We start from the raw sequence: 27081 nt of genomic DNA, 5'->3' as shown, positions 1-27081 counted from the left end.
TTTAAGTTATGCAAGATAAATGAGTTCTGGAGATCTAATATACAGCGTGGTAACTATGGTTAATAATACTATAATGTATAATTTGCTAAAGGGTAGTTCTTAAGTGTTCTCACTACAAAAAGAAAAAAGAAAAAGTAAATGGTAACCATATGGGATAATGGATATGTTAATTAGCTTGATTGCCGTGATCATTTCACAGTGTATATGTATGTCAAAACAGCAAAGTGTACACCTTAAATATATACAATGTTTATTTGTCAATTATACCTCAACAAAGCTGAAAAAAATCTATTTAGCATGCCAAAAAATATTCTAAATAGATCATGGATTTAATTGTATTCTCCTGGGGCAAGATTGAAATTGAAAAACTTCCTTAAGAAATTATTACTCTTGAATACTTGATAAAATAGTAAAAAGTAAAACGAGAAAACAGCAAACACCCAAGAGTAAACAAACAAGGAAAGAAGCAAAATCTAATCTAATAAACTTTAAAAGTGGGGACCAATGAAAGGTCTAGGTACTAACTTATGGAAACTGTCCTCCCTGCGGGAATGATGGACGCCCCCTAGTGAGATGGAGTGAACCTCGGTTTTTTACAAAATCTGAAAAGAAAGAGCCCATGTATTTTAACAAAGATTTTACACTGTTTTAAATTAGCTTTAACCATCTGCCCATCCCCTCATGCAGTTATCTTAGGCTAGAGAAAAGTGAATGAAACATAAAATACCCAACCCTTTCACTTTAACTTCGAGGGGGAAATGAAACTGGGCTCTCACAGTGGGACATCAGGAAGTCACCCACAGTACTTTAAAGCAAAAAGAAGGAATTCAGAGAGCTGCGCAAGCATGAGGCAAGTGAAATTGCATGGCAACTGCAAGCATACTACATCAAGGGAGAGAAAGAACAGAACAAAACATGCAAAAGAGGAAAACATAACTGAACAGAAGGCAATTCCTCACAACAGCATCATGTTACAGTACGACTTAATAAGAACATGAATTTAATTTTTTAATAAGCTGAGAGACGAAATGATAAAACGTGAGAATGAAATAAGAGGGAGACTGCAGATTTTTGAAATAAAGAAAGCAGCATGTTTACATGTTAAAATTAGTAGGTTAGAAACAGCAAGGAACTGAATAGCTACCACTGAAAATCTGAACGGATGTAGAAGAGAGGCTTGAGATAATTACAGCGTATGCAGAAGAAAAAACCAATGACAATACAAGTAGAGAGAAGTTAATAGCTGTGAAAGACAGACACAGGTGATCTAACATAGGGTACCAACTAATGAAACAGAATATAAATTTAAAAATAAAATACAGAGGGACTTCCCTGGTGGTGCAGTGGATAATACTGAGCTCCCATTGCAGGGGGCCCAGGTTCAATCCCTGGTCAGGGAGCTAGGTCCCACATGCATGCTGCAACTAAGAGTTCACATGCCATATCTAAGGAGCCTGCCTACCACAACTAAGACCCGGTGGAACAAAAAAAATAATAAAAATACAGAGAATTTCCCTGAACTGCAGAAGGAACAGAATGTGGGAATTGAAAGGACATACTTTATTCCACAAAAATTTGTTGCACAGTGTTTAATGTCAATACACGTCTTAGTTAGGTTACTTAAATTCGGGGAAATTAATTCTTTGGGAACATCACCTATGTGGTATTCCTGCCAAGAATATTTAACCTGCATCTAATAATGAGGAAACAATCCAATAAATCAAAATTAAGGGACATTTTGGAAAACAACTGGCCTGGACTATTAGAAATATCACTGTCATGGTAGAAGGAAAAAGACTGGGAAACTATGTGGAATTAAAGGGGACACAACCATGTGTGATCTGTATTGGATCCTGGATGGGAAGAAACCAGCTGTAAATGACATTATTTGGACCACTGTGGAAAATCGAATATAAACTGCATTATATAAAAGTATTAAATGAAGTTAAATTTTCTGAGTGTGATAATTACAGTGTTGAGACTGTTGGAGAATATCCTCCCTTTTAGGAGCCATATGCTGAAGTATGTAAGGGTGTAGTTTTATAACGTCTGCTGCTAACTCTGAAATGGCTCAGCAGAGAGAGAGGAGAGAAAATGAGAGAGAGTGCAATCATGCACAAGTACAGCAAAATGTTAACAATTAGTGGATTTAGATGAAGGGCATGTTATTGTTCATTGTGCCTTTCTTGCAACTTTTCTATGGGTTGGAATTTTTTTCAAAATAAAAATTTGGGAAATAATTATTTAGGCCTCTAGTCAAAATCCCAAATTATCTACCAAGGGGAACCATTAGGCTGATCTCAGACTTCTCTGAACACCCAGAATTTACACCTATGAGTTCTCCAGGAACCGTAGTGTAACCCAAGGGTATAATTCCCAGCCTAGATGGTCAAGTATAGAGGCAACAAATAGGCAGTCATTTTTAGTCTTGAAAGAACCCTACTTTGAAAAGCAAAAATGATGTCATCAATGGAAATCCAGTTCATCAAAGAATGAACCAAAAAAAAAAAAAAAGAGGAATGAACCAAATAGAAAACTCAGGAATAGAGACTCTGTGAATATTCAATTCATTTAAATAAAGAACTAATACTAAATAACCATGGAAATTATGGTTATGTTATTGAATGTGAATGTTATCAACCTGGACAATGTAAAAAATAATAGTATAACAAAAATTGGGAAGTGGTGAGAGAATGCAAGAGAGTAAGAGGATGTCAATGTTCTTGTCGTTCAAAGCAGCGAGTCAACTGAACTTAAAATTGGAAGGCAGTGAGAAAACTAACCTCTTTTTATTCATTTATTTATCTATTTTTTGGCTGCATTGGGTCTTCGTTGCTGCACGTGGGCTTTCTCTAGTTGCGGCGAGCAGGGGCTACTCTTTGTTGCGGTGTGTGGGCTCCTCATTGAGGTGGCTTCTCTTGTTGTGGAGCACGGGCTGTAGGCACGTGGGCTTCAGTAGTTGTGGCACACGGGTTCAGTAGTTGTGGCTCCCGGGCTGTAGAGCGCAGGCTCAGTAGTTGTGGCGCACGGGCTTAGTTGCTCCGCGGCATGTGGGATCTTCACGGACCAGGGCTCGAACCCGTGTCCCCTGAATTGACAGGTGGATTCTTAACCACTGCACCACCAGGGAAGTCCTAACCTCTTAATATTTTTCATAAGCTTTCTTATAACCTTAGAAAGGGGTCTTTTAAGAAGAAATCTCTCTTAGAGATAAAGAAACAGTTATTTGAAGCTCAACCACTTACTATATTCACATCAATGTGTTTTTATTCTATTAAATCCAAGTAAAATTAAATTTAATACTTTTAATTACAAATAGCATGATCCTGGGGCTTCCTTGGTGGTGCAGTGGTTAAGAATCCACCTGCCAATGCAGGGGACACGTGTTTGAGCCCTGGTCCAGGAAGATCCCACATGCCACGGAGCAACTAAGCCCGTGCTCACAACTACTGAGCCTGCGCTCTAGGGCCCGCAAGCCACAACTACTGAGCCTGTGTGCTACAACTACTGAAGCCCGCATGCCTAGAGCCCGTGCCCTGAAACAAGAGAAGCCCCCGCTCGCCACAACTAGAGAAAGCCCGTGCACAGCAACAAAGATCCAACGCAGCCAAAAATAAATAAATTATATGTAAAAAAAAAAATAGCATGATCCTATTTTGAAATAACTATTTTAATTTATTTTTCTGTATATATATAGATAGATAGATAGATAGAGAGAGAGAGAGAGAGATGTCTGGAATAGTATTTTCTCTAATGATCATAATTAATATCTGGGTGGTGGAATTTTTAGATGACATTTAAACTTTTATCTTTGTACTTTTCTGCATTGTTTCAGTTATTTATAATTAACATATCATTTTTAACAAAAATAATAATTGTTAAGCTTTTTTTTACAAAAAGAAATACAAGGACTTCCCTGGGAGTCCAGTGGTTAAGACTCCGTGCGTCCAATGCAGGGGCGCAGGTTCGATCCCTGATCAGGGAACTAAGATCCCACATGCCGCATGGCATGGACAAAAAAACCAAAAACAAAAAAAAAAAGCCAAAATTTAATTCTGGATAGTGGGAAGATGAATGGTTATGAATTTCTTCTTTGCATTTTATTTTCAGTTTTTAAAGTTAAATCAAGTATAAAGAGTAGCTACAAAAGTACTAAAGAAAAAAAGACAGATGAATCTGATCTTAGAGCGGGAATGACTTTTCTAAGCATGTAGAAGTCAGAAACTTTAAGAAGTTTTAACAACAGGAAAGTTATACATTTCTGAATGTAAACAACAACAAAAACTCAGCATAAACACAACTGAAGGATAAGTGAAAAACTGGGGGAAAAGTATATGCAAGTGAAATGGAAAACCCTAGACAGTTGTCTCTTACTTTAGGTCCTTCTCCTTTCTGGTTTTCCTATATCCTTTTCTCCATTTATCCATCCATCCATCATTTATGGAGCATCTAATATGTCCCCGTCACTGTGCTAGGTCTGGAGCCAAGTTGGACAAAATACACAGTCCCTACCCTCAAGGCATGCTCTCTCCATTTCCTCCCCACATCTCTGTATACAGACTCTGTTATGTCCCTGACAAGAACAGGAAGCACCTCATGTTGCTTATATTTGGAGAAGGATTGGATACACTAAGGGAATGCGACGAAGAACTCAGCCAGGCTTTCATGATTGGAGCCTCAGATTCCCTTGGGGATCATGGCTGGGCCTGGACCCTGAACTCTGATCTACTGTCTTTCATGCAGACCCAGAACCAGATTGTCTACTTCATTCGCCAAGCGCAAGTTCCCATCACTCCAGAGAACTTTGAGGCGACTGTGCATTTTGGGACAGTGCGGGGTTCCTACATCCCAGCCCTGCTTCGGCTGCTCAATGGCGTCTTTGCCCCTCAGATCTTTAGAAACACAACCTGGCCCGAGAGCATTCGAAATCATTTTGCTTCTCACCTGCACAGGTTCTTGGCCTGCCTGACAGGTGAGTGGAAAGACTGGAATGCCTGCTTTCTCCCCAGTCCCCACCAACAGTAGAGAGAGTGAGGCGGGGGGGAGATTGCTCCTGAGTACCCGCGTTGCTTGGCAGAGAGTAGGTGCTTGGAATGTGTTTGTTGAATGAGTGGAACAGGGTACAGAGTTTGCCTTCTAATCCAGGTAGAGTTTCCTGCTGTAGAACAGTTGGCCAGACCTGCTCAGAGTTGGAAATTTCCAAGAGTACATGTAGGGTAAGGGGAGATGGGGGCGGGCAGTAGGGGGGAGTACATGTGTCATAGAAGAGAGTGTTGAGGGCATGGTATAGATCTTTGGCCATATGTTATGACAATCTCTTATAATATCTCAGTGAGGTATCTCTGCCTTCTGTCATTTTCCCGCTTGGTATCAAAAAAGCATGAGTCATAGTTTCTCCTGCGTGCTCTCCTGAAATGCGTACACTTCCTGGGCCCCAGATCATCAACCATGGTTGGAAGTGGGGTGGCATACACCCATCGCCCTCTGTGAACTCTCATGGTCCTTTCCTTAGATACTCGGTACAAACTGGAGGGGCACACTGTTCTCTACATCCCTACAGAGGCCATGAACATGAAGCCTGAGGCGGTGGTTAAAGACAAAGATCTGGTACAGCGACTGGAGAGTGAGTGGCTGGCACCGCCCATGTGTCAGGGCTCCTAGGGGAGAGGTGGGGGGCAGCCCAGAGGCTGGGACAGGAGTTGGGTTAGGAGGGCTCTGTAGGGGGAACAGGGAAGGACACAACTGGGGAGTACTGCAAAGAAATGCCAGAGGTTTTGTCCTCTCCCCGGCAGCTTCCATGATCCACTGGACACGGCAGATAAAGGAAGTGCTCAGTGCCCAGGAAACTGTGGAGACAGGAGAAAATTTAGGTCCTTTGGAGGAGATTGAGTTCTGGCGCAACCGATGCATGGACCTGTCTGGCATCAGCAAACAGCTGGTGAAGCCGGGAGTGAAACACATCGAGTCCATCCTGCGTCTTGCCAAGTCATCCTACCTGGCGCCCTTTATGAAGCTGGCCCAGCAGATACAGGTCTGTGAGTGGATCAAAAGATGGAGGCTTGCCAGAAAGTAGACAGTGGTTGGGACACTGTAAGGTGCTAAGAAGAGAGAGTCAACATAGTCATCAAAGGCAAAGATAGATGCATCCAGTGCTTGGACTTGGACTTGTGGGAGAGTATAAAAGTGGTAGAACACAAGGTCCCAAGGAGCTTATAGTTTAGTTAGGGAGACTTCTGGTTACTCAACAAGTGTACTACATTGAGTGCCCTCTCTGAGCCCAGCCCATACAGTCCAGCTGAGAAATAAGACTTACACAGAAGAGATGGCTAGATGGCCTGGGGTCAAAGACAAACCCACACGGTTCAGCCGAGAGAGCTGCAAAAGAAACACTTCAAAAAAATTAAATTTGGTATAATATGACAAGCTGATTATCTTAGTGTTGGGACGCACAGAGATCAGAGTGGTCTGTAGAATACAGAGAAAGAGGCCCTGTCTTCCTAGGTGGAATCTGAAGCTGGTATTGAGGGAACTGAGCCACCGTTAGGTGGAGAAGTCTAAAACTCTCGTTGAGAACAGGGCAGTGAAGGGGCCTGGCTGACAGCCGCTGGGCTGAATGAGAGTGATATCCAGTCAGTTGATCAACACCTATTGAGCGTCTCCTTTGTGCAGAGTTAAGAGTTCAAGGGGAAAAACTAGAGAAATAGACGCAAAACCCGAGCTTGGGGAATTCCCAGTCTAGCGGGAGAGATGGGACTCCCACATGAGAAAAGACATAAAAATATTTTTGTAGAAACTAGTAAGTGAATAAAAGTCGATATGTACAAGCTCTGGTCCTGAAGGGTGGCAGAGACCTGAGGTGATTGGCACCAGGTAGGGTTAATTGGGAATGCTTCCCGGGAGAGGCAAGTCGGGGTAGGGTTTGAGGAGGATCAAAAGCGCTCGCTGTGAACGGGTTCTTTCCAGGGGGTAAGTCTTCTCCTGGTTTCTCTTTACTGCCAGGATGGCTCTCGTCAAGCACAGTCAAACCTGACTTTCTTGTCGATCCTGAAGGAACCTTACCAGGAGCTGGCTTTCATGAGGCCTAAGGACATCTCCAGTAAACTCCCAAGGCTCATCAGCCTCATCCGCATCATCTGGGTCAACTCTCCCCACTACAACACCCGGGAGAGACTGACCTCCCTCTTCCGGAAGGTGTGTGCCTGCAGAGGGTGGGACAGAGGGTTATGAGGGGGTGGCCGTGCTAATAGGACGCAGATTTCTGGAGAAGGCGGAATTCACCAGCAGACATATGCGGTGAAAAGGTAGTGAGGAATGCCCTTCAGGTCGGACGGAGACCACAGGTTTTTGCCTGCATCATCAACTTTAGTGATGCTTGGAGTTGGGGCCTGGACTGGACATTTTGCTTCCAGACGGACGTAGCCCAGGCGGGAAGAGGGCCTTTGCGAAGAGGCGTAGATGGAGTGCAGGGCGGGAGGGGGGCACGAAGGACAGACTCCCAGGCAGAGCTGTATGGAAGGGGAAGACCCACTCTTTCTCGTTTCCAAAGATGGAACTCGCAGTGGGCGAGAGGCAGATTCAGGAAGGAACACCGACTTTTTTTTTTTTTTTTTTTTTGCGGTGCGCGGGCCTCTCACTGTTGCGGCCTCTCCTGTTGCCGAGCACAGGCTCCGGACGCGCAGGCTCAGCGGCCATGGCTCACGGGCCCAGCCGCTCCGCGGCATGTGGGATCTTCCTGGACCGGGGCATGAACCCGCGTCCCCTGCATCGGCAGGCAGACTCTCAACCACTGCGCCACCAGGGAAGCCCAAGAACACCGACTTTTGAGGAGCAGGAGCCGGCACACTTCCTGGAGGGCAGTGGAGCCAAAGAGTAGGGCAGGGGCGCTGGGCCGATCGCTGGCTAGAAATGCAGCTGCAGAGCTGGGCTGAGGCAGGCAATGGAGGTGGAACCCAGAGGTGCTGCCACGCCAGCAGTGGAGGACCAGGGGCGAGAGGGGTATCGGGAGGCAAATCCAGAAGTAGGAGGCTGAGACCTGAGGCGTGGTCTTGGGGACTCCGAGAGAGGGTGAACTGAGGCTGTTGGGACCCCATCTGCAGATGAGCAATGAGATCATCCGCCTGTGTTGCCATGCCATCTCCCTGGACCGGATCTTCGAGGGATACGTCATTTCTAGCAAGGAGGACCTACAAGGCTGCATCTCCTGTTGTCACGCCTGGAGAGACCACTACCTACAGGCTGTGCAGATGCATACCCAGTACGACGGGCCTCCCCTAATATCCTGTGTGTCGCCCACCTTGTCGTTCCTATAGCGGGTAGATGCTGAGTCCTTTTGCTTGCACTTTAAGCCTATGGATTATATCTTTCTAGAGTTTTTACATGGGTCCGAGTTTTCTCTGTGGATTCGGATATTCTAGCTCCCAGCCGTAGGTCCTCCTAACTCTAATAACCTTCTCCCTGATCCCAGGAATCCCTCCTGGTGTTTTCCTCCTTTCTTGGCCCTGAAGTCTAAAATTCCATTGTGTGTAAACTTCTCTTAGAACTGAGATGTTTTTGTTTCCTCTCTGGCTCTCCTCACCTTGAGTTTCTTCTCTTGGGGTTCAGGAAAACTGTTTCTTGGGGTCTCATTTTCTAAGGCTCCCCCTGGACTAGGACTCATGTTTCTAGCCTGGCCTGGGCAGGTTGGTTAATGCCTCGTGTTCCCGCTTCTGACTGGTCAGTCTTTCTTCCGACAGGTTCTCCCGCTGGGGCTGGGTCCTAGACCAGACCAGCATATTTGCCCAGGTCGATGCCTTCGTGCAACGCTGCAAGGACCTTATCGAGGTGGGAAGACTGTCAGGGAAGGAGACTTAAAGCCAACAGCAGACGCTCTAGGAGCTGGGGGAGCTGGGGCTGAGGCTACACATAGAACTTGCTGCTTTGGTTCTTTTCACATGACTGTGTGCCTGACCACCATCCCGTGCTTTGAGACTTTTGCCTGTTATCACTGCCTTAGTGTCTCATATTTCATTCTGCAGCTAAAATTCACCCCGGTAGCCCCTTGCATCTGGTTGGTCCTCCTTAGTTTTTAGCCATTTAAAGCTAAACCAGAGAGCTCAGGACAGAGAGGTTCAGAAAGGAGGGCAGGAAGCCTCACGCTGACTTCTTTGCAGGTATGTGACTGTCAGTTCCATTTTGCCCGCTGGGAAGATGGCAAGCAAGGTCCCCTTCCCTGCTTCTCTGGTGCCCAGGGGCCCCAGATAACACGGAACTTGCTGGAGATTGAGGACATCTTCCACAAAAACCTGCACGTGCTGCGAGCTGTTCGCAGGGGCATCCTGGACGTCAAGAACACCTCTTGGCACGAAGACTACAATAGGTGAGAGCGTCACAGGCAGGCCCCCGGGGTGGAGCAGGGAAGGGAGGTCAGGGAGGTGAGAGCAGAGTGTACTGGGGAAGCGTGGAGGCCACAGGTCAGGGATGGGGAGGGCAGGGGAAGTGCAAGGAAGGAGGTGGCAGCTCAGACTCAGGGTTCCAGAGTCAGCCTTTCTGGGCTTGGATCCCGGTTCTGCCACAAACTAGCTACATACATTGTTCTACCAGCTGGGGCCTCTGTTTCCTCACCTATAAAATATGGTTAGTGGGACTTCCCTGGTGGCACAGTGGTTGAGAGTCCGCCTGCCGATGCAGGGGACGCGGGTTCGTGCCCCGGTCTGGGAAGATCCCACATGCCGTGGAGCGGCTGGGCCCGTTAGCCATGGCCGCTGAGCCTGCGCGTCCGGGGCCTGTGCTCCGCAACGGGAGAGGCCACAACAGTGAGAGGCCCGCGTACCGCAAAAAAAAAAAAAAGAAAAAAATACGGTTAGTGATAAAGCCTACCTCACTGCACTGTTTTGAGGGATAAGTGGATTAATGCGTGTACAACACTCAGTGCCTGGCACCTAGGAAGCCCTCAGTACATAACACATAGAAGTCTTACTCAGGGGATGTTCTTGGGGGCAGGCGAGGGCACCCACCCTTCAACATACCTCTAACGGTGCAGGTTCCGGGCTGGAGTCAAGGACCTGGAGGTGATGACTCAGAACTTGATCAGCTCCGCCTTCGAGTTAGTCCGCGACGTGGAGCACGGGGTGCTACTGCTGGACACCTTCCGCAGGCTTGCAGCCCGAGAGGTGCGGCTGCCCGCTTGCTTCCTCCACCCCTGGTTCTCTTCTGCCTTCCTTCAGTTCCTCCTGGTCCTTCCAGACACCATCCAACCTCCGTTCATGCTCTGTCCCTTGTCCTGAATGGCCAGTGCCTCTTTTCTTCCGCTGTTCCCCCAGTGCCCGGATGCCTTGGGAGCGGGACTCCCACAGCAGGGGTGTAGCTTTCCTCCAGGGTGGAGCTGCAGGGAACCCGCATCCCTGGGTGTGTTGTCAACTTCCTCTTCTTCATCAGACTATCAAGCGAACATATGACAAGAAGGCGGTGGATCTCTACATGCTGTTCAATAGCGAACTGGCCCTCGTGAACCGTGAGCTGAGCAAGAAGTGGCCGTACCTGGAGCCCTACATGGCCCAGCATTCGGGGCAGGCGCACTGGGTGCGGATCCTACGGCGTCGCATCGACAGGGTCATGAACGTAAGTCTGGCCTTTTCCAGGACTTGTTCTCAGTGCGGCAATGGTAGAGTCTGCAGGCTGAGCCCAGTGCTGAGGCGGGAGTGGGGTGGGGGGCAGGGGCGGGGGGCTTGCCTCCAGAGAGTCTCCCTGGAGAGGTTTCCTGACCGAGACTGGATCTGTCCAGGGGGTGGCAGACGTAGTGATCTGTCCTGAGGAAGGGCTCATGCTAGTTTTCGACCTTGTGCCTCTTAAATCCCTTACCTCCTGTGATGGACTTCCTTTTCCCGACTTTTTTCCTCGAGCTGAATCTCTGTGCTTCTCTTTCTTCGTTTGGGCTCCCCCTCTCGTTGTGCCATGGCCTCTTCCTCTCACCTTTCCTTTGGGCTCCACCTTCCCTCCGAGTCTCCCACATATTGTCGGAGTGTCTGTGTGTGTGTCGGGGGTCGGGGATGGGGGTCTCAGGGAGATGGTGACACGGAGGAATGTGGCAGGTGACTCCAGCCATCCCTGGTTCTTCCCCTGCAGTGTCTTTCCAATGCTCATTTCCTGCCCCACATCGGGACGGGAGAAGAGAGCGTACACACCTATCAGCAGATGGTTCAGGCCATTGACGAACTGGTTCGAAAAACCTTCCAAGACTGGACATCAACTCTGGACAAGGACTGCATTCGACGGCTGGATACGCCGTTGCTACGAATCAGCCAGGAGAAGGCGGGCATGCTGGATGTGAACTTTGACAAGTACGACACCCTCCGTGACTCCCTCCCATTCTGCTTGTCCTGTCTTTAGCGCCCTTCCCTTCCCCAACCCTCCCCAGAGTTTAACTCCTATCTCTTGGTTTCTCTCCCCATTCTTCTAAATCTCTCTTATCCCGTAATATGTTTACTACCACTTCTTAATTTTAATTTCACATTTTATCTTCAAAAAAACTGATTGAAAACAGAAAAACCCCAGTAACCTACTCAACCAGTGATGTAGGTGCTCTGCCACTAGGTGGCCGCGATGGCTCAGCGAAACCTTCCAAACTGTGAGCCACCAAGGGGCCTTTCCTGAGAACTGATGGGCTGTCAGATCATGTCCTCGTCTACAGCTTTAGAATCATGACATTTTCATATCACCACTGTTTTAAATTTAATTAATCCATTTATTAATTATTCAAAAATATATAGCGAGTACCTTCCACATGCTAAGAGCCGAGATGGGCACAGGGAATGTGTCCAGTGGCGAAGTCCCTGCCCTTTGAGGCTCTGTAAGTGAACAGTTCTACCCTGGAGCCATGCCTCCTTCCCATATAAGATGCTGAAGAGAGAAATAAAGAAGGAGCTATGTAAGGCAGCTGACTACAGAGATGACAAACCTTCTTTTTATTTATTTATTTAATTTATTTTTGGCTGCATCAGGTCTTAGTTGCGGCACGCAGGATCTTCGTTGAGGCATGCAGGATCTTTTGTTGTGGCACGTGGGCTTCTCTCTAGTTGTGGTGTGTGGGTGTTTCTCTCCTCTAGTTGTGGCATGCAGGCTCCAGGGAGGAGCCTGAAGCCCGCGTGCCTAGAGCCCGTGCTCTGCAACAAGAGAAGCCACTGCAGTGAGAAGCCCGTGCACCACAACGAAGAGTAGCCCCCGCTAGCTGCAGCTAGAGAAAAGCCCGCGCGCAGCAATGAATACCCAAGGCAGCCAAAAATTTTAAAAAATATGAAATAAAATTTTAAAAAAATATATTTTTTTAAAAAAAGAAAGAGTCAAGGTTACCAGTTTCTTGTGTAACATCCCAGGGATAAGAGTATATGTCTGTATAAGTATACTTTTTAACATGAATAGTAGCATACTGTCCTCACTGTTCTATACTTTCAAAGTGTTCTCAAAATGATTTATTTAATTTTTCTGTTATAAAATTCTTCATCCTTTTAGAAGATTTGCAGAATGCAGAAAAGTAGAAGGAAGAAAAAAATTCCCCCAAAGATAACCACTGTTAAAGATTTGGTATTTTTTTTATCATGCCACCCCGCCCATTTCATATGGTTGCTTTTTTTTTAATTTTTAAAATCTTTTTTTAATTTTTAAATTAAAAATTCTAAACTACAAAAGTAGTGCATGCTCACTGTGAAAGAAAAAAAAAAGAGATTGATGTAGAAGTATATAAAGGAAAAACTGAAAATCCAGCACACAGCCCCACTCCCTAGAGGTAACCATGATTACCATGTAATCAAAAATACACACTGCACACATAAAACAGGATCCCATTATAAACAGTATTTTTGCAACTTGCTTTTTTTTTTTTTTAAGGTTAGCAATATGTGTGGGAGATTTTCCATTCTGTATGTATAGTACTACATAATTATTTTCCACGGCTTATAGCATCCCACGATTTTGCTGTACTGTAATTTAATCCATCAACCCACTACTGATGGACTTAGAAGTTGTACCGTTTCCACAAGGTTCTTGAATATTCTGTGCTGGGGGCTTTCAGCTAGGCTTCCTGCATCTTGTTCCCTTCCCCCCACAGTGGTGTGTCCACCTGATGTTTGAGCTTAGTGCCCACGTAGCAAGGATAAACTTAGGAGACAACTTTTCTGTCTGCCGTGATCATCTCTTGTCTAGGGACACATCGGATATTTATCTCAAACACCATTGCATAATCTTTACAGTAGAGCTTAACAAGACAACTTTGGGCCAAATATTTATGGCCTGGGTTTAGCCAAAACCCAAATAATGGCTAAAACACTTCTTCCAGAGAGAAGAGTTACCCCCATCCTTTGGCAGTTGTTGTCTAGAGAGATCTGTTTTAAGCTGCTTTACATTTTTTGTGGCTTTATGATAAACTACCTCAATCCAGTAAATAATGTATGGGGGAAAAAAAAAAGCCATGATCACGGGGAAGGATTTTGAAAAGTTTGGCTCGTTAAACCAGTAAAGACATCCAAGACAGTTTCAGCTTTTCCAAAACGTATGAAGGCTCCAAGGAGGGGCAGATAACTTTATCAGGTTTACTTTTTTGTGTTCATGGTCTAGATAAGATCTTGAAATAAGCATGCTCTTCAAATGTCCTGATTGTCCTCGGAACTACCTGACTCTCCCTTAGTTCTGGGAGCCTTCCAGTCCCTAATAGCACCTATTTTATCTCACTGGGTTTTATAGCTGGGTTTTGTTATCCCAGCTTATAGCCCAAATATTTGAACTCTGAAGTCCAAATTGGCTTTTACCACATTTTACAGCCAGACCAGCCTTACAGATAGTACTTAACACAAACATATTCCAGATGTCGTCTGTACCCTGGCTGAAAAGAGCTGTGTTATTGCTGTGTATCTAGCAGACTCCTCTGTGTAGTGGGACTTCTCCAGAGCAGGACAGGGGACATTGGCGTCTGTCCGTGTTTTGCGTATGGGACTTCCTCTTCCTCCTTTTCTCCTGCTCTGACAGCACTTTCTCCATCCTGTCAGTTCATTCTGGGGTGTCAGCACCAAACCCAGCCAGCTTCCCTGTCCTATCTCTACTGCCTGACCACTTGTCTGAGGACAAATCAGAAAATATTTTACAAAAATTATTCCCCAGGCTGATTTTTTTGTTTTTTTTGCGGTACGCGGGCCTCTCACTGTTGTGGCCTCTCCCGTTGCGGAGCACAGGCTCCGGACGCGCAGGCTCAGCGGCCATGGCTCACAGGCGCAGCTGCTCCGCAGCACGTGGGATCCTCCCAGACCGGGGCACGAACCCGTGTCCCCTGCATCGGCAGGCGGACTCTCAACCACTGCGCCACCAGGGAAGCCCTATATCTCTCTTTTGATTAAAAAATTTTCTGCTCTCATTTTTAACTTCTAAGAGCTCTCTTGGTGTCCCTTTTCTAGCATCTTGTTTCTGTTTCACAGATGCTCTTTTGTCTCTGAGGATGTTCGAGGTGGTTTTGTTTGTTTTTCTTTTGCAGGTAGGCCATCTTCTTTCTGCACAACCTCTGTCCCCTCTCCTTCCCTTCTGGTTGCTTTCTTCTGTTTGTTTTGACTCCCGCCTTTTGTGCTAGGAAAGACAGAGACCAATGTTCTGTAACCCTTGGTTGTCTGTCCATATTTAAGGTACAGGGGCTGGAAAGCTGACCAGCAGCTCTGCTGAGCAGGAAAAGGGGGGCTTCTCAACTGGGAGCCTCACTGCAGGCTTGTCCGGGTGCGCTGTTTCCTGGCGACTCCAGAGGTCATCATCCGTGGGACTTTTCTATTTAGGCTGGTCCGAGGTCACAGAGAACCATCTTTCAAACTTTGCTCCGGAGGGTGTAGGTCCAGCTGCCAGAGTGCTGGTTTCTGGGCAGGAAAGGGAGGCGGGGATCTTAACATTCAGTGGGTTCATGGTGACTCACCACCCCTGCTGCCAGTGTATTACTCTCTCCTTCAACTGGGCCTGGGGTTCCCCAGTCCAAAGACCCTCTGTTTGTCTCTGCACTGCCTCCTGAGACAAGAAGCCTTCAGTCTTAGGCTGGGGTGAGGGAGGGCAACTTGCTTAACTACGTAGAGTAGGAGAGGGGACATGGGTAGAGCTGCTTCCTAAACTTTCAACTGCTCTTCCTGTTATATAGTCCCACCTTCACCCCTTTCCTGAGATACTTGGAGCCACCCGTCCCCAGGCCTCTAAAGAGGCTTCCCAGCTGTCTCCAGCACCAGGACTGGACTCCTCTTCTCCTTATCCATCTGCTTTTGCACTTTCAGATGTTTTCAGTTGTTGTCTTCTTGTATTTGTGGGCTTATGCCTTAGACAAGCGAAACCCCCCTTTACTGTTATTTTGGTTATTTGGGGAGGGGAGCAAAAGTCAACGTGTCCAGTCCGCCTTCTTTACTCGGAGGTTCAGCTTCATTGCTTACCTTTAAGGGTCTCCATGCGCCCCAGCCCCGTACCTCTTGGTCAGGTGTTGGTTCCGGTTTACTCCCTTGGGCGGCCCCACAGCTGCTCTGCCTCTCTTCCTCCCCAAGGTCCCTGTTGATCCTCTTTGTGGAGGTCGACTACTGGGAGCGGCTGCTTTTCGAGACGCCCCATTACGTGGTGAATGTGGCTGAGCGCGCCGAGGACCTGCGCATTCTTCGAGAAAACCTGCTGCTCCTCACTCGGGACTACAACAGGTGGGGCCCTCGCTGCAGCCCTCCAGAATGCCACTACATGCTCCCTCTTTGTCTTATCCGCCCCATGATGTTGTCCATTTCCTACAGTGTGCGTCCTTCACATTTTGTCCATCTCAAAAAAAAAAAAAGGTTCCCGTGCTCTCTCGTACGGCCCTACGATTATTCCTGTCCCTTTCAGTGTTGTCTTCTAGCTTTAGAGTAGAGAGCAAAAAACACCACGTCCCCTCCCACCCCACTGGGCACTTGGACCATATATACTGTCGGCCTGGGTGACTTCTCTAGGAAGGAAGTTGATGGCGTTAGGTTTATGGGTCCAGAACAACATAAGATTCGTTGAACCAAGCAAGGCCATGCTGGCACTCCTCTTAACACCCTTTGTACTCATCTCTGGAGTGAGGCTTAGCTCGGGGTTGGGTACCTTTCTCAGCCCAGTTCAAGTCTGAGGGGATGGGACCGGCAGTCTTGTTTGGGTGTCTAGAACTGCACGGTCCAGTGTGGCAGCCACTAGGTGCATGTGGCTATTTCTATTCAAGTTAATTAATCGAAATTAAATAAAACTTAAAATTCAGTTACTCATTTGCACAGGCCACGTTTCAAGGGCCCCGCAGCCACACGTGGCTTGTGGCTACCGTACCAGGCAGCACGAATGGTAGACCATTTCTGTCATCGCAGGAAGTATTATTGGAAAGCTCTAGCCTAGAATCATGAACTTTCAGTTCTCCACCAAGTGTCCTGGTGTGGAGGAGAGGTCGTCGGAGCTGATAGCTCCCTGTCAGCTACCGGTCTCCTCTTATGCGCAGGATTATTGCCATGCTGTCCCCAGATGAGCAGGCCCTGTTCAAAGAACGTATCCGGTTCCTGGATAAGAAGATCCACCCTGGGCTCAAGAAACTGCACTGGGCCTTGCAGGGGGCCAGTGCCATCTTCATCACAGAGTGCCGTGTACACGCCAGCAAGGTGGGCCGTGGTCATTAGACCCTAAAGGTCTGCAAGGCAGACTGAAAGGCTGGCATGTGGGTAATTAATACCTGAGTCATGGGTAGTGGTGGAGATACCAGGGAGTCGTGTGAAAGAAATGAAGTGTGCTTAGGGAAGTTTTTTTTCTTAATGTCAGCAACTCTAGCTAGAGGACAGTGGGAGGATAGAATTAGGCCCAGAGGGTCTATTCCCAAGCTGAAACTCCCCCATGGCTGGGGTCTGACTCCAGGTGCAGACGATTGTGAATGAGTTCAAGGTGTCCACTCTGACCATTGGCTGGCGAGCCCAAGTGATGTCAGAGACACTGCTGGTACGCATTAGTGGCAAACGGGTGTACAGGGACCTGGAATTTGAGGAGGACCAAAGAGAGCATCGGGCGGCGGTGCAGCAGAAATTGGTGAGCCTGCACCACGATGTGGTGGCCATCATGACCAACTCTTATGAAGTCTTCAAGAACGACGGCCCCGAGGTAGGGGGTCCTGTGGCCAGGGCTTTGTGGGTGGGCAGGTCCTCCGCTCCCCCAGTCCCATCAGACCCTTCTCTTGGTCTTTCCCCTCCCCCCCAACCCCCACGTGCTTCTCAAACATCCTGCTCTAGTCTTGGATTCACCCAACCTTCGGCCTTTCAAACTTCCTTCCTTCAGGACTCGGCATCCCGTCTTTCTGTTGAACCAGCTCGTTCCCTCCCTGTTGGCTGGTTCTCATTTCCCAGGACCTGCCTTGTCTTCCCTGAGGGGCTCTCTTCCCCCTGCTCTTCCCACCAGATTCAGCAGCAGTGGCTGCAGTACACGATTCGGCTGGACCGCATGATGGAGGATGCCCTGCGCCTGAACGTGAAGTGGTCACTGTTGGAACTGTCCAAGGCCATCAATGGGGATGGAAAGACCACCCCCAACCCACTCTTCCAAGTCCTTGTCATTTTGAAGAATGACATGCAGGGAGGTGTGGCACAGGTGGGAACCACTTTGCCCCCAACAGCCCGAAATCATCACACTTTATTTGCCAGTTTCCGTCAATCCTTAAACTTGGCTCTAGGCCCTGACTTTCTCCTACAGCCTCCAGGCCTGGTTCTGCGGTGTCCAGCCTTCCCAGTCCTGAGCTTGTGTCCTCCCGGGCCTGTGCTAAGCCCTCTCCACTGTGCTCCCACAGGTGGAGTTCTCACCCACTCTGCAGACCTTGGCAAGTGTGGTCAATGACATTGGCAACCACCTCTTCTCCACCATCTCTGTCTTCTGCCACCTCCCTGAAATTCTCATCAAGTGCAAGTTTCTTCGTGAGCCCATCTACACAATCGTGGGTGAGTGGGCAGTGGGAGGGCACCAGGTGCAGGGGTAGCAAAAGCTTAGGACCTGGCAGAGCCAGGAGGAGAGACCAGGGCTGTTTCTAGACGTACTGGGCCAGTCATCTCCATGACTGGTGGAAAACCCAGGTCAAAGGGCTGGAATGGGGAAGGGAGAAGGGCCACAGAGGGGGTTCAAAACTAGGTGACTGATGCTCAAGGGGTTTGGGGTTTGGGGTTGGGAGACCAGGAAGGACTTGTTTGGGACTGGGGCTGGGCTATAAGAGCCCTAGACACCAACAGGTGAGACATCTGAATTCTACAGAGTAGAGTCATTCTTTTACTTTCGGCCTCCTCCTTCATTTTCTAATGCTCGTGTTTGAGCTGTATTTCTTTGGGAAGGTGCTATTGGAGGGGAGGTTCTGGGGCAGTGGCCAGGGGCTGGGCTGCAGCTTGGGCCGGGGTGGAAGTTAGTGACAAGCATTTTGCTGGGTCTTGAAGAGCGGGATGAGGACATCAAGAAGATCCAGGCCCAGATCAGCAGCGGCATGACCAACAACGCAGCCCTGCTACAGAACTACCTCAAGACCTGGGACATGTACCGGGAGATCTGGGAGATCAACAAGGACTCTTTCATTCGTCGATACCAGCGCCTCAACCCGCCGGTCTCTTCTTTTGACGCCGACATTGCTCGGTAAGGAGCAAAGGTGGCTATGAGGGTCTGTCTTGAAGAGGCGGAGCGCTGCAGGAGGAGGTCTGACCTGCAGGCTGGCGGAGGGGCAGAAAACTAGAGGACCAGCACCGGACCTAGGGCACTGGGCCTTTGTTTCTCAAGGGGATAGCGATCCGATAAGAGCTGGGCAAGGGCTTCCCTGGTGGCACAGTGGTTGAAGGTCCGCCTGCCGATGCAGGGGACACGGGTTAGTGCCCCGGTCCGGGAAGATCCCACATGCCGCGGAGCGGCTGAGCCCGTGAGCCATGGCCGCTGAGCCTGCGCGTCCGGGACCCGTGCTCCGCAACGGGAGAGGCCACAACAGTGAGAGGCCTGCGTACTGCAAAAAAAAAAAAAAAAAAGAGCTGGGCAAGATTTAGGGAAAAGGCTGCTTTGGTGTGAAGTACCACAGGGTCCTGCTGGGAAAGGAGAGATGCTAGGGATCTGAAAGGTGAGAGACGTGAACACTTTCATTTTAAGAACGCAGATGGGAGTTAAATGGAAGAGGATTCTTAAATTCTGATATGAACTCCCGTCTCTTTGTCCTCTAGTCATTCATTCATTCATTCATTTGTTCAAAAAACACCATTGTTATGATGGGTTGTGAGGAATTAAAAACAAAGAAATGAACAAGTTTTTTCCTCCCAAGGGCTCTAGTGCAGTAGGGAAGATAAGAATATTGCTGAAACAGCAGTGGCTGTGGCATCTTGAGGACAGTTGAAATCCCAGCTCCACCACTTACTAGTCATGTCATCTTCGGTCGGTTATTCACATTCTCTGGGCCTCAGTTTCCTGTGAAATAGGTGTTATACTACCGACCTCATAAGGTTGTGAGACTGTTAAGTATATGTGGAAGCACTGTGTGAACTCTGAAGCGCTAATGTGCTGACGTGCTCAGTGTTCTTATACAAGCTTCCATGTGATCAGCGCTGTGAGTCAGGTATGCAAGATGCGGGGCAGTTCGATGAGAGGAGAGAGAATTTTCAGCCGGGGGCATCAGGGGAAGGAGGACGTGGATGAAGGGAGTGACTTTGGGGCAGGACTTTTCAGGATGGGTAGGACATCAGCAGGCAGAGATGGGCAGCGGGAGGGCATTCCAGGCAGAGACAACAGCACGAAGATGGGACCTTGTGAGCATGTTCACCAAATAGCGAGTATCCAGAAAGGAAGTCAGCAGAGGGATATATGTTCAGCAGCCAACTTAATCCTCTCAGCAGTCTCGCCGGGTGGGTTCTGTTACCATCACCAGGTTACAGATGAGAAGACCAAGGTTCAGAGCAGTTAAATAACCTGCCCGGCGGCACAGAACTAGTGAGCAGTACAGTGTGAACTCTGCCCAGATCTCTGAGCCTCTAAAGCCTTGAATGCAAACCGAGGAGTCTGAAAGCAGCGGTTGGGAAAATGACATGTTCACAGCCGTCTACTGGGGGACGGGTTGAAGTGGGAGACACCTGGGAGCAGAAGAATGCTTTCGCGCTGCTGGCTGGGAGGAAAATGTCACCCAGGCAGGGCACCTGGCACGTCTGCAAAGAAAAAGACGTCCTAGCGGGGATGTGGGCCTTTTCAGCTACACGGAGGTGGCTAATAACGTGCAGAAGGAGGAGACGGTCCTCAACATCCAGTTTGTGTTGCTGGACTGCTCGCACCTCAAGTTCTCGCTGGTGCAGCACTGCAGTGAGTGGCAGAACAAGTTCACGACCCTGCTCAAGGAGATGGCGGCCAGGCGCCTCCTGGAGCTGCACACCTACCTGCAGGAGAACGCAGAGAAGTACGGCGGGTGGACGTGGGCTCAGGCCGTGCAGGGGGTGGGTAGGTCCAACCTTCGCGCCCGCCCGCCCATGCTCTCTTCGCCCACGCTGCAGAATCAGCCACCCTCCCCAGACGCTGGAGGAACTGGGGGTCAGTTTGCACCTCATGGAGACCCTGCAGCTCGAAATGCCCAACTTGGAGACCCAGATCCCTCCCATACACGAGCAATTCACCATCCTTGAGAAGTACGAGGTGCCAGTTCAGGACAGCGTAAGTTCCTAAGGCGCGCGGCCCACCCGCCCGAGCCCGGCCCATTCCCGCCCCAGGTTGCCGGGGACGCTGACGCCCCACGTCGGAGACCCTCGGCTGTCAGGAGGAAGAGCAGAGAAGTGAGCGGGGGAGAAGGTCCAAGGCCCCAAAGCCTCTGAGAGCCAAAGCTAACTCGAATGATCTTTCAGGTCACCCTGAGGATCTCTTTCAGGCCCAGCAACTGCTTGATTTCTTTGGGCCTCATTGCATGTGGAACTTGGACACAGATGCCGGTCCAGAGGATCGGAAAAGAGTTCTTCGAAGTGTTGGTGGGACGGGCAGAGCTCCTGCTCGTGGGCCACCTCCACTCTGTGATGTCCCCAGGTGCTAGGGATGCTGGACAGTCTCAGCGGGCAGTGGGTCGCCTTCCAGCAAGCTGTGCTGGACAGTGAACAAATGCTGAAGAGGCACAAGGAGAAGTTCAAGACAGGCCTCATTCACTCAGCTGACGATTTCAAGAAGAAAACACACAACCTTCTGGAAGAATTTGAATTCAAAGGTACCCGTCTCGCAACCTCTCCCCTGGCTTCCCCTTTGTCTTGACCCAGTCTTTCAAAGCCTAGGTCCCGGGGGAGGTGCAGACAAGGCTGAGCATGGGAAAGAGCCTGGCACGTCTGTCGGTGACACTCCTGTTGTCGCTGAGTCTTGGCTGGAAGGCAGCAGCCCAGCTCATAGCCTCTCCAGTTTTCTTACACTGACTTTTCATGTCCCACCCATTTCTGACTCTCGAGCCACAGTAGTTTCAACACATTCTTTCAACGCGTTCCCTCTCGTTTTCCTTCTCTTGTGGGAGGAGAGAAGCTCACCTTGGATTCTCCACAGGCCCCTTCGCCAGCAACGTGGGGCACCAGGCGGCCCTGGGGCAGATAGCCCACGTACGGGCCGTGCTGAACACCATGCGGGAGGAAGAAAACAATCTCCACGCCAACCTGGGCATCTTCAAGATCGAGCAGCCAGCCTCCAAGGACCTGCAGAACCTGGAGAAGGTGGTGTGCCGAGCAAGGCCCTCGTGGTGACCAAGGGTAGGGGGCAGGAGGCAGGAGAGTGGGTCCCAACCGGCCTGGGAAAACAACTGGGGCCAGGAAGATGGGTACGCGAGGAGCTTTTTTTAAAAAAATGGGGGGAAAACTCAGGTAACAAAAGAACCATTTTAAAGTGAACGGTTCAGTGGCATTTAGCACATTCACAATGTTGTATAACCATCACCTCTAATTCTAAAACATTTTCATTACCCCCAAGAGAAGCCCTATACCCGTTAGCAGTAACCCCCCATTCCCTCTCCCCCCAGCCCCTGTCGACCACTAATCTCTTTTCTACTTACAGTTGACCCTTGAACAACAATGGGTTTGAATTGAGCAGGTCCGCTTATACGCAGATGTTTTTCAATAGTAAATACTACAACACTACACAATCTGTGGTTGAATCCACGGGTGGGGAACCATGGATATGGATGAACTGCGGATGTGGAGGGCAGACTATAAGTTATACACAGGCTGTCTCGATTGAGTAGAGGGTTGGTGTCCCTAACGCCTCTGGTTTTTAATGGTCAACTGAACATGGGTTTTGCCTATTGTGGACATTGTGTGTAAAGGAAAGCATGCAATACGTGACCTTTTGTGTCTGGCTTCTTTCATTTAGTGTAGTATTTTCAAGGATCATCCGTGTCGTAGCATGTGTCAGTGCCCCATTTCTTTCTATGGGTGAATAATATTCCGTTGTATGGATTTTGTTTATCCATTAACCTGTCGATGGACATTTGGGTTGTTTCCACCCTTTAGCTACCGTTAAGTGGTGCTGCTGTGACTGTGCACGTACTTGTATTTGTTTGAGCTCCCGATCCCAGTTCTTGTGGGTATGTACGTAGGAGTGGAATTGCTGGATCATAGGATAACTCTATGTTTAACGTTTTGAGGAACCTCCAAGCTGTTTTCCACAGCAGCTGCAGCAGTTTACTCTCCCACTAGCAGCGTACGAGGGTCCCTACTTCTCCACATCCTTGCCAGCATGCCCGCCCCCCCCCGCCTTTACTTTTGGTTCTAGCCATCCTAGTGGGTATGAAGTATCTCACTGTGGTTTTGATTTGCATGTCCCTACTGACTAATGACGTTGAGGATCTTTTTCTTTTTGTTATATATTATTTATTTACTCATTTATTTTGGCCGCATTGGGTCTTCATTGCTGCACGCGGGCTTTCTCTAGTTGCGGTGGGCGGGGGCTACTCTTCGTTGCGGTGTGCGGGCTTCTCGTTGCGGTGGCTTCTCTTGTTGCGGAGCACAGGCTCTATCTAGGTGCACGGACTTCAGTAGTTGCAGCACGTGGGCTCAGTAGTTGTGGCGCACGGGCTCAGTTGCTCCGCGGCATGTGGGATCTTCCCGGACCGGGACACGAACCCGTGTCCCCTGCATCAGCAGGCGGACTCTCAACCACTGCCCTGAGGCTCTCTTAAGGCAAGAGAGTGGAGGAAAAAGAAATGTGAACTGAGGAGGCAGCTGTATGTTGCCAGGAGGGAAAACTTCTCAGAATGAGAGGAGGAGAGGCCCTGCGTGTTTGCCAGGGAGGAGGAGGGCGAGAGTCACATCACTCAATGCACCTGTCTGCTCTTGGCCACGAAGGAGTTGGACACGCTGCAGCAAGTCTGGGAGATCACCCGAGACTGGGAGGAAAACTGGAACCAGTGGAAAACCGGCCGGTTCCTGACCCTGCAGACGGAGGCCATGGAGACCATGGCCCACGGGCTGTTTCGCCGCCTCACCAGACTGGCCAAAGAGTACAAGGTGCGTGGGGAGAGGGTGGGGGGCTGCCGGCAGGCTGACTGAGGAAGAGGCCATGTGGGAAAGATGGTCAGGTCTTCCGACACCTCTCGCTTTTGCTCAGGACCGAAACTGGGAGATTATTGAAACCACTCGCTCAAAAATAGAGCAGTTCAAGAGGACCATGCCTCTCATCTCGGACCTGCGAAACCCCGCCCTTCGAGAGCGGTGAGGCTGCCCCTCGGCTCCTGGGGGTCGCCCCCTGGCCTGGCCGTCACCTGGTTCTCCCGGTTGTCCCCTCCATGGCGTTCCTAGCTCTCTCTGCCCCTCTGTTCACCAACACACGCCTTGAAGAAGGCTTCCCAAGAGCCCACCGCCGTCCTCTGTCTGTCACATCGTCCTGGGTTCTCCAGCCTTCTTGGCTCTTTCCCTTCCGTCGCCCCTCAATTTATGTTGTCTGTCAGAGCTAAGCTTTACGTCTTCTGTCCTACAGACACTTGCACATTGTAGCCCAAAGCCTAATAACTTTTGTCCCTTAGGGGTTTTGCTTTTGTGCCTTATTTAAGAGGACCCCGTCTACCCCAGTGTTGTAGACACACTCTCTCCATAGACACAGAAAGTGTAGACACACTTTCTTCTCATACTTTATAATTTTGCTTTTCAAGTTTACCTCTTTTAGTGCATCTGGAATTTATCACATGATAGAAGAAGGCTTTGAAACCATTGAGGCTAGAATAAACTATTTTATAAATGGTGTTTTAATAATTATCTATCTATTCACTTAGGAGTAGGTAATTTTACTTCTTTGGTATTGCCTCCAGCATAATGTTTTTGGCAATGCTTCTCTAATAAGTATTATGCAATTAAGTATCACCTAACTGCTTTATTTGCTTAAGTTATTTACCCTCTCTAAGCCTCAGTTTCTGCATGGGTAAATGGAATAACATGGATAGAGTGGTCCTCATTTATAGAGTGGCCGTGAAAATGAAATGGTTCATGTAAAGCAGTTGGCCCAAGGCATCATCTTTAGTGGGCCTGCAACCATCCGTCCTAACTCCCTCTCCAGAGAGTCAGCGCCTCAATCTCTGTATTCCCCACAGTGCCTCAGATTGTATGTTAGAGGCTATTGAGTAAATATCTGTTGAATCGTGAATTAATAAATACACGGAATCATAATATCCCAATGGGAGAAAGCCATTGGGGGGTGATGCCGATACTTTCCGGTAGGCTCTGGTGTTCCAGCGTCCTGATCTGACCTTTTGTCCCTGGCTGCAGGCACTGGGATCAGGTCAGGGATGAGGTCCAACGGGAGTTTGATCAGGAATCTGAAAGCTTCACCTTGGAGCGGATCGTGGAGCTTGGGATGGATCAGCATGTGGAGAAAATTGGGGAGATCTCTGCCTCAGCAACCAGAGCGCTGGCTCTAGAGCTGGTACGACAGAGTCCTCTCCCATGGTCCCTCATTTCCTAAGCTTCCTGGAACAAAGGCTTCCAGCTTTTCATCATCTGATGGCCCCTCCCCGCTCCTATTACCCTTGGGGACTAAATACCTGATTGATCTGTTCCCCAATTTCTTTCTGCAGGCATTACAAAACATCGCCAAGACCTGGGATGTGATTCAGCTAGACATAGTCCCCTACAAGGATAAGGGCCATCACCGGCTCAGGTAGACAGGGCTGTGTGACCTGGGCTGCAGAGTGGGGACCGAGGCTTGGCAGATGGGGCTGGACTATGGTTTTGATACCTTCCACCGCAGAGGTACAGAAGAAGTATTTCAGGCGCTGGAAGATAACCAGGTGGCTCTGTCTACCATGAAGGCATCTCGTTTTGTCAAGGCCTTTGAGAAGGATGTAGACCACTGGGAACGCTGCCTCTCCCTCATTTTGGAAGTTATTGAGGTGGTGCTCACAGTGCAGCGTCAGTGGATGTACCTAGAGGTCAGGATTCACTGCCCGAGCTCTCCCTACCTGCTGTTTTGACTCCTTTATTTGTACAGGACCTAGATAGTTGCCCTGTTATCGGCCCCGTTTTCCCACCTCCAAAGCCATTCTTCATCTGGGACCTAGGCATCTGACTCTTGGTTATTACCTCTCATCTTCAGCCCCCTCCTTGAAAAGCCTTTGTTCTTTTTCCATTTTTCTTCTCGGACCCACATACCTAGCCTCCCAATCCCAAGTTTCCTTCTAGAACTTGAGCATCTTGCCCTTTGGTTCTGATGCTCTTTATCTTCTCCTCAACTGTCATTCCTGGTCTGAGAGCAGGGAGCAGAGTGTGGAGAGTGTGTGAGAAACAGCCTCTCACGCCAGTTGTTTGGCCCTTCAGAATATCTTCCTAGGAGAGGACATCCGCAAGCAGCTGCCCAATGAATCAGGCTTATTTGACCAGGTCAACGGCAACTGGAAAGACATCATGGACCGGATGAACAAGGACCCCAATGCTCTCCGGAGCACCCACTATCCAGGTCTGAGCCCTGACGTAACCTCAGCTGGTGCTATACGTATGTGAAGTCATGGCCACATTCTTCATTTACTGAAAGGTTGACCATTGCACCTGGCTGTCCTACCATCACCACCACCTCTTCTAAGCATTAAATAGTAGTTCCGTAAATTAAACTCAACACATATTTGAGCAGAGTACAGTATAGTGGTTAAGAGGATGGGATGTGGAATCAGACAGACCTGAGTTCAAACTCTGACTCATGCCTTACCGATTGTGTGCTCTCAGGCGGCTTGCTTCCTCCGTACTGCAGTTTCCTCACCTGTAGTGTGTGTGGGGTTAACGATAGCTATTTCTCAGGGTCTTTGTAAGGATAATAGAGGAGTATGTAGCACTCAGTACAGTGTCTGGCGTAAAGTTAGTGCTCAATCATTAGTACTGTGCCTCAAGAAACACTGATCGAGGAATCACTCTTCTTCTCTAGCTGGTTCATTCGATGAGATGATGCAGGTAAATGAGATAATGCAAATAAAGCACTTGTCACATTAAAGGGCACAGAGAAAACCTTTGGTTACTGTGAGCTATTGTTATTACCGTGACTTTAATTGGTTTATCAGATTAGCTAGTCTTTAATGTAGACATTTTGGTAGGCATGGGGATTGGGTAAGGGGATGGGGGAGAGATGTACACATAGTGAGGTCTGGTTGATTGTGCTCGATTGGGGTAAAGAATCAGGAAGTCGCGTTTGGCGACGGGTACCTACAGTGCATGTCCTGAGAAGAGTTTTGGCATGGGGTACGGAGGACCTCTTTGTTTTGCCAAGGGCCAATCTAACAATTCTTCATTTTCCCAAGAACCTTAAGTATACACGTCAAAAACCAATTATTATTCAATTACTCGGGTAAAATATAAGTATTAAGATGTGCAAAATTGAGTGACAACATGAATTTTTTAGAAATAATATTTGAGATAATTGACATAATTACATTTTAGAACAATTTATAAGCAGAACCATCTCTTCGTTGAACCCACAGAACAAAGCTGTGTGGTCCACTGCTACCGGGTCTCCCTGTGGTCTCCAGGGGCTACTCGGGTGGTCGCTCAAAGTTCTAACAGCCTGTAGGCTTTGTACTTGAAGGCCTGAGGGTCACCTCAGAGTTCAGACTCTGTGACATCCATGCTTTCTTCAGAAAGCTAGAAA

At 48.7% G+C, this 27081-nt stretch overlaps 1 protein-coding gene across 1 annotated transcript in view; it reads left to right on the top strand.

The window, feature by feature from the left end:
* DNAH2 (dynein axonemal heavy chain 2) overlaps positions 1-27081 on the top strand; it is an 85735-nt gene that overhangs the window by 12006 nt on the left and 46648 nt on the right. Inside the window, exons 4-27 of the mRNA XM_029213407.1 lie at positions 4744-4972; positions 5513-5623; positions 5793-6031; positions 7000-7191; positions 9150-9355; positions 10019-10148; positions 10414-10596; positions 11101-11315; positions 15522-15668; positions 16469-16625; positions 16876-17115; positions 17410-17598; positions 17795-17942; positions 18426-18618; positions 20204-20404; positions 20499-20655; positions 21019-21193; positions 21517-21680; positions 23307-23468; positions 23569-23672; positions 24720-24876; positions 25028-25110; positions 25201-25381; positions 25767-25905. Of these exons, the coding sequence (XP_029069240.1) occupies positions 4744-4972; positions 5513-5623; positions 5793-6031; positions 7000-7191; positions 9150-9355; positions 10019-10148; positions 10414-10596; positions 11101-11315; positions 15522-15668; positions 16469-16625; positions 16876-17115; positions 17410-17598; positions 17795-17942; positions 18426-18618; positions 20204-20404; positions 20499-20655; positions 21019-21193; positions 21517-21680; positions 23307-23468; positions 23569-23672; positions 24720-24876; positions 25028-25110; positions 25201-25381; positions 25767-25905 (4102 nt within the window). The remainder of the gene's footprint in view (positions 1-4743; positions 4973-5512; positions 5624-5792; positions 6032-6999; positions 7192-9149; positions 9356-10018; positions 10149-10413; positions 10597-11100; positions 11316-15521; positions 15669-16468; positions 16626-16875; positions 17116-17409; positions 17599-17794; positions 17943-18425; positions 18619-20203; positions 20405-20498; positions 20656-21018; positions 21194-21516; positions 21681-23306; positions 23469-23568; positions 23673-24719; positions 24877-25027; positions 25111-25200; positions 25382-25766; positions 25906-27081) is intronic.

This window comes from Monodon monoceros, unplaced genomic scaffold, assembly GCF_005190385.1.
Source record: "Monodon monoceros isolate NGI ecotype Baffin Bay Population unplaced genomic scaffold, NGI_Narwhal_1 Super_Scaffold_9, whole genome shotgun sequence".
Taxonomy (NCBI): domain Eukaryota; kingdom Metazoa; phylum Chordata; class Mammalia; order Artiodactyla; family Monodontidae; genus Monodon; species Monodon monoceros.
This window is presented reverse-complemented; position numbering and strand designations above follow the sequence as displayed.